The sequence below is a fragment of the Toxotes jaculatrix genome, chromosome 3 (genome assembly GCF_017976425.1).
Source record: "Toxotes jaculatrix isolate fToxJac2 chromosome 3, fToxJac2.pri, whole genome shotgun sequence".
Taxonomy (NCBI): domain Eukaryota; kingdom Metazoa; phylum Chordata; class Actinopteri; family Toxotidae; genus Toxotes; species Toxotes jaculatrix.
This window is the reverse complement of record NC_054396.1, coordinates 11,753,591-11,771,234: the sequence shown is the minus strand read 5'-3', so window position 1 is coordinate 11,771,234 and position 17,644 is coordinate 11,753,591. Positions and strand designations below refer to the sequence as shown.

Genomic DNA, 17,644 nt, shown 5'->3' with positions numbered 1-17,644 from the left:
TTGCTTAAGTACTTTGAACCACTTAGAGCCTCTAAAATGTGCTTCAAGCCTGAACACATCTCTATTGACGGCCCTCTGTCACGAGTTTGACCTTTGGCATTACGTCCTTCTGATGGAGATTTCTGCATGTGATCAGATCTCCACATGGGCTTCTTTTTTTTTTGAAGTAGGTTAATAAGAATAAGGGCTTGCAAACTGAGCCTGTTGCGCTGAATTTATAGATTAGTAAACTGTTTTTGTGAACTTTTATTATTTTTAACTGACCTGTTTGCTATTTTAGATCTGACGCAACACTTTTGATCCCAGGTATAAAAACTAATACCATTTTACAGCATAGTAAACAGCAATAATCAACTTATTCATGTAACACTGTTCACATTTCAGTATATTTTTTAAAGGAGGACCGATGATTGAACAGGATGCATCCTGATGTGTTTCTGCTTAGACCACGTTGCCATGTTTTGCTGCTGTTTTGTTTAGAGATTTAACATTAAATATGCTAAAAAGCCAAGTTTGAATTCTCATGATGTTAAATGTCGTTTCTGTTGAGCGGTACCCAGAATGATGAAATCAGCGTTGTTGTCTTTACAGTTGCCGTTAATTTGCGACTGATTTCGCATATTTTTTTGAAGTTCCTGTCAGTTGTCTGAATCAGGGAGAAATGATAAATTCTACTGTATTATTCCTGCCCTTTTTAAGTCTGTGTCCTCAAACCACTGTAAATGTTCATGCATGGAATAAATAGACCTAAAAATCACCAATAAATGTTTAGTGACTTTGCACTGGCAATTTAAATGTTTCACCTCCTCTGTGTCCTCCCTTTACTCTGTAACTGTAACTAATACTTGCAGTACACTGTAACCCAAAATCATATTTTTTAAATTTCATTTATGTCCATATCCAGCTGTAAGAGATGAAGTGTAACTTATTAAAATTAACTTTTAAAACAGTTTATTTATTAAAATGTGTGAATGAGTTTGACCTGCTTTTATATTTTCCTTCATGCTTCTTTAAACTAATAAATATTTTTTATCTACAACAACACAGCTCTCAGTATGTCAATGTAGGTAAATTAATGACTAATTAAGGCCCAGTCAATTGTCTAACTACAGTATACGTAGAGTAAATTTAAATATGACATATGTGTTTACAATTAACAGATATTACAAGAACAAATATTAACCATAAATATAATGTCCGTGAAACACAGTACATGTCGTGGTTCAAAGAACCAACGTGTGCTTTTTTTTCTTTTTTTTTTTTTTTTGTACTAAAACAGGTTCAGTACTCATTAGGAATGTCAAATACTTTCTTCATGGACAGGTCCTCAGGGCCGAAGGAGGCTGGCAGCAGCTCGTCCACAGTCATCTTCAGGCACGAGCCGTCAGGCTTTGACAGGTACACATCCCAATTTGATCCAAACTATAAAGTAAGGAAAGAAGAAAGAATTGCTTGTAGCTAAATCCACGCACAAAGCTCGAGACGGGATGTCCAAAAACACTGCACCTCTTATGTGTTACCCTTGCTACTACAAAGCAGTGTAGACATTGCGCGTCTCTCTGAAACAAAAACTCTAAAGAGAAAGACATTTACGCTGTCCTGAAAGGAGAGCTTGATACTGTGCAACATCGCTGACTGGAAACTAAAAGCTCCTTAGAAAAATGCACTGAACCAAGACGAGCAGGGATAATACCTCTCTCATGAACTGCCTGCAGCCACCACATGGGGAGATGAACTGGTCATTCAGGTCACTGCAAAGTATTTGATAGAAAAAAATGGAGTTGAGAAACAAACAAAAAAAGTATTTTCAAACAGGCGAACAAGCAGCATTTGAACTGTATTAATTTGCTGTAGCGTCTGATGTTGTGCAGGACGGTGTTGATTTAATAATTAATCTCGTCACATTGTAGGTTTCCTAGTTCTTTCAAACATTCCCCGCTGCCTCTTAATGATTAGTTCACCTGTGCTGTTTATTTCCTTGTGCTCCCTGAGATGTAGCACGTTTGCCTGCTGCTTGACAAAGACTCATCCGTCACGCTGTTGCTTCACCAGTTGGCCAACTGGTTTTTCACATTATGCAAGACAGGCTTCTGAGACGTAAATGACTCAGACTGGCAGGGTTACTACAGTAAAGTGAGTGAGTCATTGTTTGGCCGAATCGAAACGATGATCATGCAAAAGGAAGAAGTATGCTGGTCTCACAGGAAATGCAGAGAATGTTCCAGGAAACAGTCTGTGTCACGCAGACGTGGATGTTACCTGGCAATTGCAATAGCCTTGAAAGTTCTGTAGCCTTCCGACACTGCCTTTGAGATAGCGTTCCTTTCAGCACACAGACCCAGGTTGTAGCACGCGTTCTCCACATTGCAGCCTAGCGGGAACACAAATGCAGTCATCAGCTGTTTTTAAGGCTGTCACATTAGGAAAAATAGTTAAGACCTGGAGTTGCAAAAAAAAAAAGAGGGGTCTTTCACCTTCAAAGGGGCTGTCTATTTACTTCTTCTGTACTAGTCAAACAGTTACTCAATGGCACTGACGCACTGGTAATCATTAACATTGTGTAGCAAAATGAAACTCCTATCAAGTAAATGATCGATTCCATGTACTTTAAATTTGGGGGGGGGGGGTCTGCCACTTCTCCCTCATGTCAGATGATCTCAAACAACATCAGGGCAGCAAGAACAGACATCAATCAAACACAAGTTGCATAATACTGTAGTTCTGAGAACAGCAAAGAAAGAACCTGATTTATACATTTTAGTAAAACATTTACTAAGAATTTGAACAATTCAGTATTAATGACTTTTAATGACTATCTAATAAAATGTACGTGTTCGATTCCTTTTCATCCTAAACCTAAATTACAAAGCTTATACCAGATCAAACAATCCAGAGGGCTCACGTGTACTTTACCTGTAAACACTCTGTTGTCAAAGGTGAGGATAGCAGCACCCACTCTGAATTTGCTGTAAGGACTGTAGGCTTGCTTCTTTGCCTCCTGAGACTGAAGGATCAGCTTATTGACTGTTTCTTGGGACAGGTGCCTGGAGCCCTGATCCTTCGTGGGCATCATTTCCTTGCTGATCTTCACTTTGTCCATTCTCGCTCTTGGGGTTTGTATGGCTGTTTTTTGAGTCAGTGGATGAGTGCATTGTTGCTCAGCTTTAAATGTGAATGGGACAGAGGGAAGGGGGAGAGGGTGCAGTCACAGCCAATCACTGGCTGGGATGTCAACATGCTGTCACGAGGCAATGGGAGGTGGTTGTGTTGCTGCCATTACTCATGTACATTTTTGAGCTGTTGTAATAACAAAGGTGAGGTCTGGGAAAGCTGCATTGCTGTCTCAGATTTTTCTGATTGATTTATTCAGATATGTGGGTGTGATAGTTGACCAAGAACACAGGAGACAGTTTGTGAAAATATGAATCTTTATTGTTCAGTCCAGTTTCTCTTTGAGCTCTAAGTCAGTGGTGATATAGAGGCTTTAAAGACCAGAATGATCCCTGAAATGACTGTGGTCCAAAATCACTTCAGGGAAACACTAAAAACACAACAGAATAACTATAAAATACAAAGTGCATTTAGTTTTATATATGTAGAAAATGTGAATTATACGTATATATATTTTTTTATAATAACCTGAATCGTCTCTCTCAGGTGATTTTCTCTAAGTGGGAAAAAATGTGTATTTTTTATCTGTGTGTGCTTTAACAAGTTCACACTAATGCCATGTATGTTACAGTTAATTTCATTTTAGTAAATATATTCATGCTTATATAAAAGTAGTGTATAAAAGACAACAAAAAAAATATTCATTAATGCCTTTGGGGTCATGAGGATCCATTCAAATCTTCCTCACAGTAGAGTCTCATCAGCTGTTCTGGGTGACCCAGTTGATCCATCCGAGGTAGTTTCTGACCTTGGTGTAGACGCCAGGGTAGTAAGCATAGGCGCAGCCAATGCCCCAAGATACAACACCCTCAAATTTACCATTACAGACAAGAGGTCCTCCTGAGTCACCCTGAGGAAAACAAACGTAAACGGTTGAAAAGTTTCTGACACATTTTAATGTAAAACAAAAACTTGACAGACGGAAAATCAGAATTTTGTGTGATCATAACTGAAAACGTGCTTATTTTCTTGCTAAATAGTTGGTGAAAAACATCCCCAAAGCTGCGTTAACCAATATTTTCATATTTGCAGTGGATCAAGGGAAGAAGCAAGAGAGAATTGTCCCCTGACTGCAGTTTCCCACAGGCATACTGAGCATTTTATTTCTTTTGGATCATTGTTTTGGTTTTCTTTGCTCTTATCAACCGTGTTTCTAACAACAGCAGGCAGCTGTTTTCAGCAAAAAAATCCTACTGTAAAGCACAAAACAGCTCACAAACAAAATTAGCGAGGAGCTGGTGATCATAGTGGAGCATTTGACAGCTAAAGGGCCCAGATTTCATTTAAATTTGTCAGGTGGCCAGAAACATGACTCCAAAAATATCACGTTTCTACAGTTTTCCAACGTTTGCCAACTTTGTAAGGTGATAATATGTCAGTACTGTGATCACAGCTTGTTCCACTGCCCCCAAATGCAGCTTTCAAAAAAAAAAAAAAAAGAATAACTGAAATGCAATGTTTTTGCTGTCAATCAGTTTAAGATTAATAACAAGTTTGAGTCCTGTGTTTTGAATTTTGCTGGTGGAGCTGGTGGTCTCTAAACAAATAAGAATAATACTGTGGCAACTTCCTCCCCAATGTGATATCTCATCATAACAGTACATGATAAAAATTACCTTCAGTGTTAACATTAACATAGTGACCAATAATGTTACATTAGGCTATTTCGTAATTTTCAGCATTGCTTAATTACATCATATTATAATCTCTCTCTCTCACACACACACACGCACAAACACAACTTTGTGGCTCACCTGACAGGAATCTTTCCCACCAAAGATTGAGCCAGCACAGATCATATTGTCTGTGATCCTGAAGTAGTAGTAGTACCAGCAGTTAGCAAAGATATCCACATCCACAGACCTCAGTACAGGTGACAGGCTGTAGCTGTTGAGCCAGGTCACACCCCAGCCACTCACTGTGCACCGGGTAAGGTCAGCCAACGGGGGTGAATCCGGATCTGGCAGAGTGGCCGGCTCAACCCTGGCATTGATGACAGCTGGCCGGTCCAACTGACCCACAGAGAACAGAACACTCATTCAGTCAGTCAACACAGTATGCTAATTCTGGAGGTAGCATTGTACATTTTCTATTCACATTACAAAAGAAGTTTCCACAGAGTGAGTAAAGTTTTTTTTCCTCCTCAAAATGACCTGCTCTGCTGGTGGTGCAACTGGTTGATGACTCATTAAAAAAACTCTGATGGAGGCAGAAAGGATACATAAGAACTGAATGTGAAGCATAGTACTCAATAAAGCTGTTGAATGTAACTGTGTCTCAAATAGGACTCTAATTCAGTAGGTAGGAAGAATAATTTCTAGTGTTTTAGTTGTGACAGTGCACACTCTCTTGTATTCACAATAAAAAGCAGTAGTAGAGGTGGAAATAAATTAAGAACATTTACTCAAATACTGTACTGAAGAGCAATCTTGAAGTACTTGTACGTTCCCTCAGTATTTACATTTTTTTAATACATTTACTTCACTCCAGGGATTTATGTTGGTTTGTTTGTTGATCTGTTTATTTGTCAGCAGGATTACACAAACAGTACTTAATTGATTCGCACTGAGCTTGGTGGAGGGAAGGGGCATGGACCCGTGAAAGAACCCATTCAATTTTGGGGCAGATCCAGATCAATAAAAATGAATTAGAATTATGGTAATTATTAGTATGTTGTTTGACCTTGGCCTTGGCAGAGGTCTGCTCTCTCTGAGTGTCCCTCTACTTCAAGCTGTTTTCAGTACAGTTTAGCTCTTTAAAGAATTAGATCAAATAAACTTTTTCATGAACCAAGTACCGCGGCCTGCCTTATTCTTTCTTGTGTTCGAGAATATTTTATAATAAATTGATTTAAATTAATGGCTAAAATATTTTCACGACTCTCACGGCAAAATAAGGTTTTTAGAACTCAGTTATAGATCAAAATGTCTTTATATGATTGAGGTTTTTGCAGATTTAACGGCCCAACAGTTTACAGTATAAACTAATTTGAATCTTTAAGTATACTTTAAGTATATTTTACATATAATACTTTTACTTGAGTATTATTACCTGGTTGAATTGATGCTTTTACTGAAGTAAAGGATCAGAGTTCTACAAGTTTGTAACAGATAGCATGCATTTCAAATGTGGAAATGCAATACTAAATTGTTGGAGTAACCGTTGAAGTTTAATTTTGTTAATTATTAAAAATATAATGATAAATATAATGAAAAATATAAATATAATAATCATTTGCCTACACACAAATTTTATGAACTGCATCCATGTTTAGCATAACATGGCACATCTGTATGAAACATCCCTTGAGGAGCAGTGCAAATGTGGAACACAACAGACCAAATATTACAACGCTACACGTATATATTAATTCACTAAAGCCTGCTACACAATTTTGTTGCAGGTCACTGACTCATCAGTGTCTGGAATCAGTACCTTAATCCATATCTGAAACTGATTTCAACCCTGCATCAACACACAACCCTACCTCATATTCCTCAGCCACCGCTTACCTTAAGCAGCATGATGTCGTTGTCAAACGTCCAGTGTTGGTACTGGTAGTGCCTGATGACTAAGGAGACATTGAAAATCTGCTCAAAGCCCTCCACGCTGGTGATGCTGTGCTCACTCAGGACCACTTGGATCAGGTGGCTCCTATAAACAAACAATAGAAGGCAAAGGTCAAGATTTTTAATGTGCTTCAGGTTTAAGGTGCAGTTTCACTGACTGATTGATCAGACAGTCCATCACTTCTGGGAAAGTCACATAAAAGTTTTTCCAGACTGGTCTAATATTCTTTCTAACACAGCGTTTACACTCAGTTCCATGAGAATTCAGTAAATGTGGCCCTCAGTGTGAGCACCACAGGTGTGAAACTGCAGTGACTTACGGCCTCCAGCAGTGGGCAGCAGACACCACCCACTGTGGGTGGATGAGGGTCCCTCCACAAAAGTGGTAGTTCATGAACAGGAGGGAGGCTTGATACTTGATGGAGTAGGGGTAGACCTCTGCACCCCCGATGATTCTGTTCCCATACACACCTAAAAACCAAGGAAACATGTCTCCGTTGAATAACACAAAAATAGCTTTTAGTTTTTACTAGTATATGAAGTCAGTTGTTTAAAAGAGAGCATATAACTGTAGTCTCAGATGCCACTGTTTCTCACCTGTTAGGTTTATAACAAGCAGAAGGAGCAGTGAGAAGTGACAGGAAGGAGCCAGGTTCATCTTAATGGCTACAAAAAAAAAAGATGGATGAAAGAAAAACTTGGATCAAATTAGAAAAGAGCGTTGCTTGTCTCACATTCACATTCATTCATTCCATTGTGTGCTTTATGCAAGTCTGTGCAATGAATATAGAAAGTCCAGAAAACTCTCGTATTTCATGCAGTATTAAAGAAATTTGGTGTTTGGTGAAACTTAAGCTGCTATGACTAAGCTCATATTTGTTTAGTGGCAAGTGCTATTTTATTTTGAAATTCCTGCTCTGTATTCTCCTCTTGACAGCGCTTAATCCACAGTCCAGCAGCTGATCAAAAACACTAATAATAATAATAATCCATTCTACACAAAGTTTCCTCACCTTATCGAGAGTCAAGTAAGAAAACAGTCCAAGTCCAGCATCCACACACTGGCACGCACACACTCACACACTCCTCTCATGCCGGGACATACAGTAAAGCTTGAGAGCTCTCAGGCTTCTTTTATACTGTAACCATGCCTGTCACTCTCATTGTTCCCTGCCATTGTCCACCAAATATCTAAGTGTCTCTCTCTCACACACACAGAAAGCAGAGAGTCTGACCTAGTACAGGAAAAAAACCCAACAAAAACAAAACCGCAGCCCTCGCTTTCATTACGCCCGTCTCTCTAAGGCTTTTGTTCTCACAGATTCAGCCCATTGTCCAGTAGTGGAGACAAAGTGAAGCTTAACAGAGATGAAACCCAACAAGCCAGAGAAGTGAATATACTTGCCAGACATGTTATCTAGTGATGTTACAGAGGGCAGGACAAAAGATGGTATTATATCTGAATATGATATCAACATGAGACCTAGCAAGACATAACAGCATTTATTCTTTACTTAAACAAGGAAGTTTTTTTTAGAAACTGTCATTAATTGAATTGTGACTGACCATGTCATGTACTCATGTGTCTTTACATCTTTTGCACCACTGCTTTCAACATAAAAGATTCATTTTTAAGGTAAGAAGTGTTAAATCAGTGCTACAGCCTGCATGCCTTGTGTTCATGTTGATATGTCTTATCCAGCAGAGAGCCACTGTGTTGTCACTCATGTCTTCAGTGTCCGTCCTCTCCTCTCCCAGCCTTTTCCATCTCCCCAGGTGTCGCTCTCATTTAGGTTCCCAGCAGGTTTTTTTCCCCCACACACGGGGGCGTTTGGTTTGTAACTCATAGCCTCCATACAGTCTACACTCCCTAAGGTGTCATTCCAACTGTGAGGGTGAAAGGCAATAGCGTGCTCCTCTCTCATGAGGTGCAAAGCTGAGGCGGCGAACAGGTTATCCTTTATGTGCTTGTGTGTGTGCGGGAGAGAGAGAGTGCGTGCATGTGTGGGAGAAACCAGCTTGCACAAAACTGCATGTGCAATATATACATATCAGTGGTGAGTCTGAGAGGAGCACGTGTCACTGAACTGTAGTCAGAACACAAAGGCTTGTTTTGCCCCATGCAGACTTTTGTGCTGATATAAAAAGACTGAATAAATCTGTATTTGTCCACTGATTTAATCTTCTCAAATTATACTGACAATTTTCATTGACCAAACCACATGAAATTATTGTTGCATGTTAATAAAACAGATGGCAGTCTTGTTCCAACTGTGTATTTAAAGTGTCAGTTTACTCTTTTTTTAAACTTTTTATTTCATGGTTATGTAGTATAGTCTCTCATGTACCTATAGTTGTGTATAGCAGTGCAGATCGTCTTGGTTTTTTAAGAGGTGAATGGAAAATAATTTGTGGCTCTCAAAGTAGCAGTGAGCAATATTTATATCATTACCTTGATAAATATCACAATGAAGTACATTTAGTGGGAAATCAGTTGAGAGATATAGATGCCTTTATATAACAATTTATATATATACTCTTGTTGAATAGATATTGTCTCATGGTGTACTTTACATATATGTCATATCATACAAAACCCCACCTCACAGCATAAATAAAGTAAGCATGAAAATATATTTTTTAGGAACTTGACTGATCTGACGCTTTAAAAATGTCTCTATATTGTGAAGACCAACAGGTTAAATGCTTGCAGTTTTTTTTCCAAAATGTTTGCTTGAGTCATCTTTGCTTTGTCTGCTCACGAAATAAAAGAAACAACCTTATGTTTGAAGGTGAGTGTCTGTGAAGTCAGGTTAGTGTTGGTCCAGGAAACACCGGACAGTGGGAGGCCACACAAAGCCGTCTCTCCCATTCTACTGGGTGAAGCATCAATTATTCAGCTCGCTCTAAATGTGGGACAAGAGGAGGTCAGGCGAGATTCTCCTCCCATGCTGTGGAGGATGCTGACTTGCCAGAAGGCTGATGATGAGGATGAAGATAATGATAATGATGATGATGATCGGGCTGATGATAATGAGTTATTACCGTTGCCGACATGGATTCGAGGTTGACTGATGATTCATACTTAAGTGTCAATGCTGCGTAGAATACCTCTGTGCTGTCTTGACTCAGGCGTGAATCTCCCCACAACTACAAAATAAAGCCATTCTCTCTCTCTCTCTCTCTCTCACACACACACACACACACACACACAGACAGACACACACACAGACAGACACACACATACACACACACACACACACATGCACACACACACGCACACAGTAGGCCATTGAAACATTTCAACATGGATGAGCCCGGATGATGACACAGACAGAGCGTGCTGATACAGTATAGATGAACCTGCCTGGCACAGTACGCTGTGTTGCCATGGCAGCAATGTAAAGCCTTTCGACAAGTCAGGAAGGTCAGGGGAAAGAGTTGTGATAGTGCTGGGATGGGTGGGGGGGCCTGGACAGTTTTTGAAGGTGAACTTTGTTGCTCTCTCTTGTCTCTTTCCTTTTCAATCAATGCAGCAGTGTTAGGTCCTGGTGCTACATGATGAACGATGAAATTAAAAACTTTTTTTTTTCTCTGGAAGAAACTGACTCCTACTGTTTTCAGAAAGTAGTGGATGCTCAGGCTGGGCTGGGCAGACAGGAGCAGAGGACACTGGTTGTCTGGCTGCAGTGGTTTAACGGTTGGTATGATACAGCATAACATCCCAAAACCTCTACAGCTATGATGAACCTGCTCATGTGTTTATGTGTCGTGCTGCTTGACCTCAAGACCGTCCACAGTGAGTACATGTTTTTCAGTTTTGTGATGCATTGATCAGTTTTAAATGTTGGATTCTGTTGCATTTTAAAGGTCCTAGTTTTTCATCCAGCAATGTTAAGAAGGTGGCCAGTCTCGTGGCAACCAGTGGGATTTTTTGTTACTTTTTCTCATGCATCTCTTTTAATTTAAACTTGTATATTCCCTAACTTGAAAGGAAAATGGATCTTTTAAGGGAATAGTTCCACGTTTTTTTTTTAAATGTTCTTACTTAGAGTTAGATAAGGAAATTGTCAAGCACCTGGTTAGCTTAGCTTAGCATAAAAACTGGAAACTAATTAACGTTATATCTCTGTTTAATTTGTACAAAAACAAAATGGTGACAGTAAAAAGAAATCACTGTTTTACAGAGGGTTATTTATCAGACTGTCTCTTGGCTGGGAGCAGGAACCTCCTGAGTCTCTTCTGCTTTCCTGGCAACTGGTTCCAGCCAAGAAATAGTCAATAACTCCCCATAAAACAGCGAAACTTTTGTTTTAATACTTGATTGTTTGTAAGGATTAAACAAATGAGATATAATGTTGTAATTAGCTGACTTTAGAAGTGATGGTAGACTGTTACCTTCACACAGGCTAGCTGTTTGCCTGTGGTTCTGAGTCTTTGTGCTAAGCTAAGCTAACCAGCTTCTAACTGCAATTATTTTAAATTATTAAAAGAAACAATCAAAAATTAAAACCACTGATGGCCACAGGAAGTAGTAAGTAGTCCCAACTGTTCCCATCATGCCTGCCACTGTATAGCCTAAAGCCTATGTACCGTAGTCGAGATGTTACGTAAGGCAGGCAGGGAGATCCCCCACTCTAATGTTTCAGAGCCCAAAGTGAGGTGGTGATTCTAGAAGGTCAGGTTATATTGGATTACATTCATTACGCATTGGCCTCCCAGGTGACAAAAAAACCCACTAATTGTTAGGCCAGGTCAATGGGCTTAAAGGAGGGGAGGGATTAGCAGGGAGTCACTCTTTATGTTTCTCTTTTGTTCAGTGAAGCCTCTCCATGTTTTATAAGATGAACTTTTTTAAGTGTGACTGAAACCCATATCTGAGGAGCGGTTTCTTTATACAGTATGAAGGATGTTTTGGATATATAGCAGTTTAGATGACAACATGAAGGAACAGTGTCAGTTTCTGATATAAAAATGACATGCTATCTGTATCACGTTTCTACTAAAGAAAGGGGAAAGCACGTTTTATGGGAAAGTGGTTTTAATGTCCACTGTCCATCAGCTTTGAGAGCACTAACTTAAAACAACTTCAGCAACTGTTAGTCCCCACCAGTCAGGCAGAATTGAATAGGCTTTTCAGATGAGAGGTAAGAATATATAGCACGTCGGGTTGCCTTTGATATACAACCTTTGGATATAGTACTTCTAGATATCCTGTGGATATCTAGAAGTGGATGACCTATTCAACAATAGTAAATGAATTTGCAGCTCCTTCTTCCTCCTTTTCTTGACAAGGTTTGTGTTTCCATACAGGCCATGTGCGCATGCAGGGTCGTATAGTAGGTGGTTACACCGCTGCACCAAACTCCATCAAATACATTGTGTCACTGCAGAGCACCAGGGGCCAACACTTCTGCGGTGGATCACTGGTTCACAGGTACTGGGTGCTGACTGCAGCGCACTGTAACATCGGGTAAGAAGGTTCAATAGCTGTCATACATAAGCTGTTGTGAGAAAATTCACTAAAATATATTTTCACGATTACAGTGTTGGGAAGGTTACATGTTTCTCTGTGTTTTAAAGTCATAATGACTTGTGTGATCCCTTAACCTAAACCTTATCCTTGACCTCCCTTAACATTTAGGCAAAAGTACGGCTGTAGTTGCCAGCATGACTGGAGAGTCCTTAGTCTTGTTCTACAATCTTTGCTTATATTAACCCAAAACTAGTGGTTAAAGGAACTATCATCAGACAAGATTCAAGGCTGCCCCCCAAGGTAAAGATCAAACTGTTTCTGAGACACTTGCACAGGGAATGACATTCTTCTGGCATTCTTTCAATAGACTCTGTAGAAATAACTGTGCAGTAGCTAATTTGGCAGGATTTTATATTGTGAGCAGATGGTCCCAACAGATGCCTAAAAGCAAACATCCATTCTGCTACGGGTAGGTAACGTCAAAACGATGTCGCTTGATCATGACGCAAAGTAAACCTGTATACAGGCCACTGGGAAGTCAAACAGCACACAGATGCGGTTGAGTCAGCTGACCTTGGCACATCATCGCTGTGTGTGTTTGTGCGTGTATGTGACAGAGTGAGAGACATAGAGAGTGAAGTGTGATCTTGTCTGGATCCAGGAAATTGGCTGTATTTCTGTTATTCTGTCCCAGCTCTGTCTGCACACAGTAAGCCATTGTTCCCTGGCAGACACACTTCTGGCTTCACAGTGGTCACTGTCAACCTGTATGCACACTCTGACTTTGTATACTGGTCATGATTTTTAATGTACGTCATTTAGCATCATTCCCAGCTTCCCTGACAAATGATACCTGATTCTCTGATTCAATAAAATTACTACAAAAAAGATGAGACAATGAGAAGCTAAAATATCATGATCATAATCATTATTGCTCCAATTTGTGGCATTGAAAATGAACAATGATCAAATCTCAAGACCATGGTCTATTTTGTGTTATATTTGTATATGAATGTGATGTAAAATTGAAATGCTTTGTCTTTTAGGGCAGAGCACATGATGATTGTGGCGGGAGACTACATAGTAAACACCTTTGAGGGTACTGAGCAGTATGCTAAACCACACAGGCTGGTCACTCATCCCCTCTACAACGGGAGCACCAACAATGCTGACATCATGCTCATTAAGGTACTGCAGAGACAGAGCAAACACTTAAACATACAACAATGTTACCAACATTATCACTGTCTACCTTGTGTTTATCTTTCTGTGCTTTATTTGATGTCCTTAACATTCAACCAAAAAGTGGTCTCCCAGTAGTCCCTGCTACTCAGTAGGCAAAGCAACATAATAAAATCCACGTTAAATATATTTTATGGTCTAAAAAGACATTTTTCATTTCCTAAATTTGTTTCTCTAAATCAATTGAGAACGGCATCTTTATTTTGACTGTAGCATTAACTGATTTTTCTGGCCTCTTATGGCAGCGGAACAAGCTTTGACATGGTAAACACCTGTCTATTTACCCATCCAGCAGACATGCAGAAACATTAGCACTCATTTGTGATTGTGTTTCTGGTGATCTGTCCAATGTAAGTCCACTCCTTTTTTTTAGATCTGTGTTGGTCTCTACCAACTTGTGACAAACAATGAATGGGCCACATTGCACATGGTCATTTGACCCATTGTCAATACAGAGATATTACTGATGCAGTTTTAATAACTGTCAGGATCATTTTGATAATGCTGAACAAAATAATCATACTACGGTTTTCATACTGCCACATGCTCAAATGAAAACTCTCCTCTGATTTTCTGTCCAGTTGCGGGCCCCCATGGTGCTGAACAAATACGTGTCGCTGGCTCCTCTTCCCAGGCAAGGGACAGGTGTAGTCGAGGGCCGGGTGTGTCGAGTGTCTGGGTGGGGCTACAACAGTCTGGGTGGGGGCCAAGCCCGTTTCACCTTGAGGACGGTCACAGTGCCCATTGTTTCAACTGCAAGATGTAACAGCAGTGAGTCCTTTAATGGAAACATCACAACAAACATGATCTGTGCTGGCTACAGGACTGGAGGAAAAGATGCATGCAAGGTACAATTCATTAATGTCAAGCAATTATTTTAAACAGTTTCGAGGAAAGTGGGTGTTGCGTGTTAATGGCTGTCCAATCTGGCCCATGGTGACAAACATAATCATCTGATCTTTGAAAAGCTATCAAATCTGTTTTTGAAATAATAAATTCTCCAAGGCACTGGCCTTGGTTCCCAGTGTATATCAAATAGCACAAGGGCATCCGCTTTTCATCAGTTCGCATTAGAGGGAAACAATAACACTTTTGGGAAGTTCATCCCCATGACAGTATGAAGATACAGTTCATCGTGTAGGTGTTGGTTCAGCTAGATGTTTTTATTAAGCAGACGTGGCAGTCCACCCTCTGGAATTGTATTAGTTATGATAGTTGCAGAAGAAGTAGAAAAACAATAGCATATCCTGAAATAGCATCAGGATAAAAAAACCTTGCTGCAATTTTGAGGTACAATCATTTGAAGTCACAGACAACGACATGCTGTGTTTAGTTATTTGTGTCATATAAGAATTTCTGTCCCAGCCTTTGGTGTGAGCGGAAAATTACATGAAATTCAACGTGTGATATACCGGTAGACTATATTTTGCCTTAGGTAAGGAGCTGAATGACTAATTAAAAAGTGCTATATTTAACGCTACAGTAGGAAACTTTGTGTGCTGGCATTTCCAAGTAGCAGCAAGAAATTCCCGTATGAAATCATGAAGATTTAAAGTACTTCTTTCTACAGCGATCCTGAAAATACTGTTGACATCAGTAAATTGGGGCTTCTCTGACGGGAATGTATTGTAGCCACATTTTGTCAGCTTCAAATCTCGTAGTCTCTTCAGATGTGCCATAAAGATCTGCCCTTATCCCTTATGAAAAAAAAAAAATCACACTTGAATTTAATACATATAAAACACATTTCTCACATGCTGAATTCTCATGATAAAGGCACAATTTGTTTTATATGTGAATGTGGCATTTCAACATATAATGGGCATATTTTATGTGTAAAATATTATTTGTTGTAAGGAAGTTTTCTCTACCAATACATTAATTTTGGGCAAACACTATGATTTTATTTTGAAATTTGGGGACTGAATATTATTCTGCTTTATGTTAAAACTGACTGTAGTATTCTTCAGTGTTGACCTACCTGATCCACCACAAAGTAACCTGACATGGCTGAGACATCTGAGCCACTGGAGAAGTGAATGTTTCTTAAAATGGTTGCTTTCAAGGTCCCACTGCTCAGATTCTTTGTATAATTTAGTGTATCCTGTAACACCAATCAAGGCCATTAAAGCAGCTTTACAGCACCACTCGTGTGAATCTGAAAAGGTTTTCCATGTGGCACATTGTGACATGGTAACTGATGGAGGGTGTGGTCTTGTCCTTGCAGGGTGACTCAGGCGGGCCGCTGGTGTGTGGGGGGCGTGTCTATGGTGTGGTGTCCTGGGGCAACGGCTGCGGAGATGCTAAGTTTCCAGGAGTCTACACGGCAGTGTCCAAATTCCGCCGGTGGATAGACCAAACCATCTATGGGTCGTACTTGCGTTGCACCAAATACTGAAGAAAATGATGAAATTGAGATGATGAAAGTAACCATTTATGTCTAAAAACGTTTGAGCTGGCACAGAACAAAGGGGGTTTTGTGGAAAATACGCTGAGCTTCCTCTCATCAGCTGACATAGACAGATAGTCTTTGTTGTCCCAGAGGCAGATTTGTTTTCACAGTCAGTACTGCTCTGATTATTCTGATAATGTTTTGAATAATGGGGATCCATCTCATATTCTCAGATTATCTAGCTGTGAACATTGGTCTCTGCCTTAACTGTGGGATCCACCACACAGGGCACTTTATAAACCTAAAGTACATGTAATGCCTGTGATGTCAAGTTGTAAAGAATACCCTTTATGCCAATAAACATTCAAATTAAAAGAATGTGTGAAATGAGTTGTGTCAAGATTAAATGGTGAATATCTCAAATTGATTTCTGAGCTTGCGTACATTTCTTCAGCTGAAAAAAAGTCAGAGAAATTATTTTTTCCACACATATTTTGAATTTGTGTAATTGTGCATTACAAAGGCCCCAACAATCTATTTTCCCCCATCAGCTTACTACTTTGAGCAGTGGGGGTCATACATCTAGAACTGTAAAACCCTGTCTGTGTATTCCAAACCACTGTGCCGTGTTTTGGAATCTAAAAAGCTGTTAAACATATGAATGCATTCCACCCATGTGTTTGTCTTTGTTAAAAGAACTGGATGTGGCACCGCCACACAGCCTTGCTGCCTATTTGTCCCAGTGGCTACTTGCAAAATTGCAATGAAAAAATTCCCTTGCTGCAGACCCAAAAGTATTTTCTCCATAGAACACCACTGTAAAAGAGATGTCAATAAAAATGTTGACAGGACATCTGACATCTGAAATCTGTACTGTAGTGTGCAGGGATGGCAGCGCTAGATGGCAGATCAAGTAGATGGGTGCAGACCCAGAAGTCACTCTGCAAACACTCATGAGTATGTGTAACAGGCCGCACGACTTGGAAGTAAACCTGGATGCTATAAAACTTTTTTAACTCATGCACCAGGTGAGCAATTTGTACTCATATAATTGGATGCCATCTTTGAGTCCAGTGTGCAGTTCCAATAATACGCCCACAGTTGCTTCAAGTGGGCTTCCAGGATTGTTTTTCATTGTCACCGGCACATGCAACCACACACACCTACAAACACTCTTCCCTGTGCTCTTTAAAACCAGGGCTGTTTTGGTGTGAGCACAACCTTAAAAACACCCAGAAGAGCTCTCCTTGTTGATCTGAGGCTGCACACTGGTTCATAAGAGAGCAACAATACATAGCAGGGAGTCAGGCCATAAAATGCTTTGATGAGTAAAATCTTACACTCAGTTCTAAAATGGGCTGGTCACCAGTGATCTTGTCTTTTTAAATCAGGGACTAAACCAAAACACAGCAAGATGCAAGCACGTCCTTTTTAGGTTTTAGCATTGTCCAGTAACTGTCACTTGTAGCTGCAGTGGCCAGTATGTAAAAGTTGCATAGTCCTGCCTTTAAAAAAGCATGATCATTTAAAAAAAGAGGAAAAAAACAAGACAGAAATTACTTCTGATTGAAATAAAGAACATGTAGTTGAAACAATATTTGGGAAACTGAGAGAGCTGTTATTGAGGCATTCTGATGTGAAAGGGGAGCCTCTGATAAAATCACAGCTTCTGTTAGTCCATAGGGAGTAGGTGTGTCCCGACTGCACCTTCTTTATGAATAGCTGACGGCATATTAAAGTTAGTTCTGCTGCAGGTTTGGATATCACTTTTCATTTCATTGTCTGTGTAATGAT

General features: G+C 39.8%; 3 protein-coding genes across 3 annotated transcripts; 1 reads left to right on the top strand and 2 right to left on the bottom strand.

The window, feature by feature from the left end:
* Positions 1–84: 84 nt before the first annotated feature.
* cdab (cytidine deaminase b) lies at positions 85–3,163 on the bottom strand. Its single transcript, XM_041034254.1, has 4 exons — positions 2,914–3,163; positions 2,260–2,371; positions 1,694–1,751; positions 85–1,422 (listed from the first exon to the last, which is right to left on the bottom strand). The coding sequence occupies exons 1-4, from the start codon at positions 3,098–3,100 to the stop codon at positions 1,282–1,284; spliced, it is 498 nt and encodes a 165-aa protein (XP_040890188.1). The 5' UTR covers positions 3,101–3,163; the 3' UTR covers positions 85–1,281.
* A 708-nt stretch (positions 3,164–3,871) lies between these two features.
* On the bottom strand, positions 3,872–7,398 carry LOC121179387 (anionic trypsin-1-like). Its single transcript, XM_041034208.1, has 5 exons — positions 7,338–7,398; positions 7,061–7,211; positions 6,684–6,825; positions 4,926–5,183; positions 3,872–4,021 (listed from the first exon to the last, which is right to left on the bottom strand). Exons 1-5 carry the CDS (start codon positions 7,396–7,398, stop codon positions 3,872–3,874), a joined length of 762 nt encoding a protein of 253 aa, XP_040890142.1.
* Positions 7,399–10,481: 3,083 nt separating this feature from the next.
* On the top strand, positions 10,482–15,856 carry LOC121179585 (trypsin-like). Its single transcript, XM_041034499.1, has 5 exons — positions 10,482–10,539; positions 12,054–12,213; positions 13,263–13,404; positions 14,040–14,306; positions 15,686–15,856. The coding sequence occupies exons 1-5, from the start codon at positions 10,482–10,484 to the stop codon at positions 15,854–15,856; spliced, it is 798 nt and encodes a 265-aa protein (XP_040890433.1).
* Positions 15,857–17,644: the final 1,788 nt, after the last annotated feature.

What these genes read in the sequence shown, in the direction of transcription:
- cdab (XM_041034254.1), bottom strand. Translation starts at nt 3,100, where the DNA reads ATGGACAAAGTGAAGATCAGCAAGGAAATGATGCCCACGAAGGATCAG. An exon ending in AAGGCTATTGCAATTGCCAG is followed by an intron (nt 1,752 to 2,259) that starts GTAACATCCACG and finishes AATACTTTGCAG; the next exon opens with TGACCTGAATGACCAGTTCA. An exon ending in GCAGGCAGTTCATGAGAGAG is followed by an intron (nt 1,423 to 1,693) that starts GTATTATCCCTG and finishes CTTACTTTATAG; the next exon opens with TTTGGATCAAATTGGGATGT.
- LOC121179387 (XM_041034208.1), bottom strand. Translation starts at nt 7,398, where the DNA reads ATGAACCTGGCTCCTTCCTGTCACTTCTCACTGCTCCTTCTGCTTGTT. An exon ending in GCTGCCCACTGCTGGAGGCC is followed by an intron (nt 6,826 to 7,060) that starts GTAAGTCACTGC and finishes GTTTGTTTATAG; the next exon opens with GAGCCACCTGATCCAAGTGG. An exon ending in ACGACATCATGCTGCTTAAG is followed by an intron (nt 5,184 to 6,683) that starts GTAAGCGGTGGC and finishes TCTGTGGGTCAG; the next exon opens with TTGGACCGGCCAGCTGTCAT.
- LOC121179585 (XM_041034499.1), top strand. Translation starts at nt 10,482, where the DNA reads ATGATGAACCTGCTCATGTGTTTATGTGTCGTGCTGCTTGACCTCAAG. An exon ending in CTGACATCATGCTCATTAAG is followed by an intron (nt 13,405 to 14,039) that starts GTACTGCAGAGA and finishes TTTTCTGTCCAG; the next exon opens with TTGCGGGCCCCCATGGTGCT. An exon ending in GAGGAAAAGATGCATGCAAG is followed by an intron (nt 14,307 to 15,685) that starts GTACAATTCATT and finishes TTGTCCTTGCAG; the next exon opens with GGTGACTCAGGCGGGCCGCT.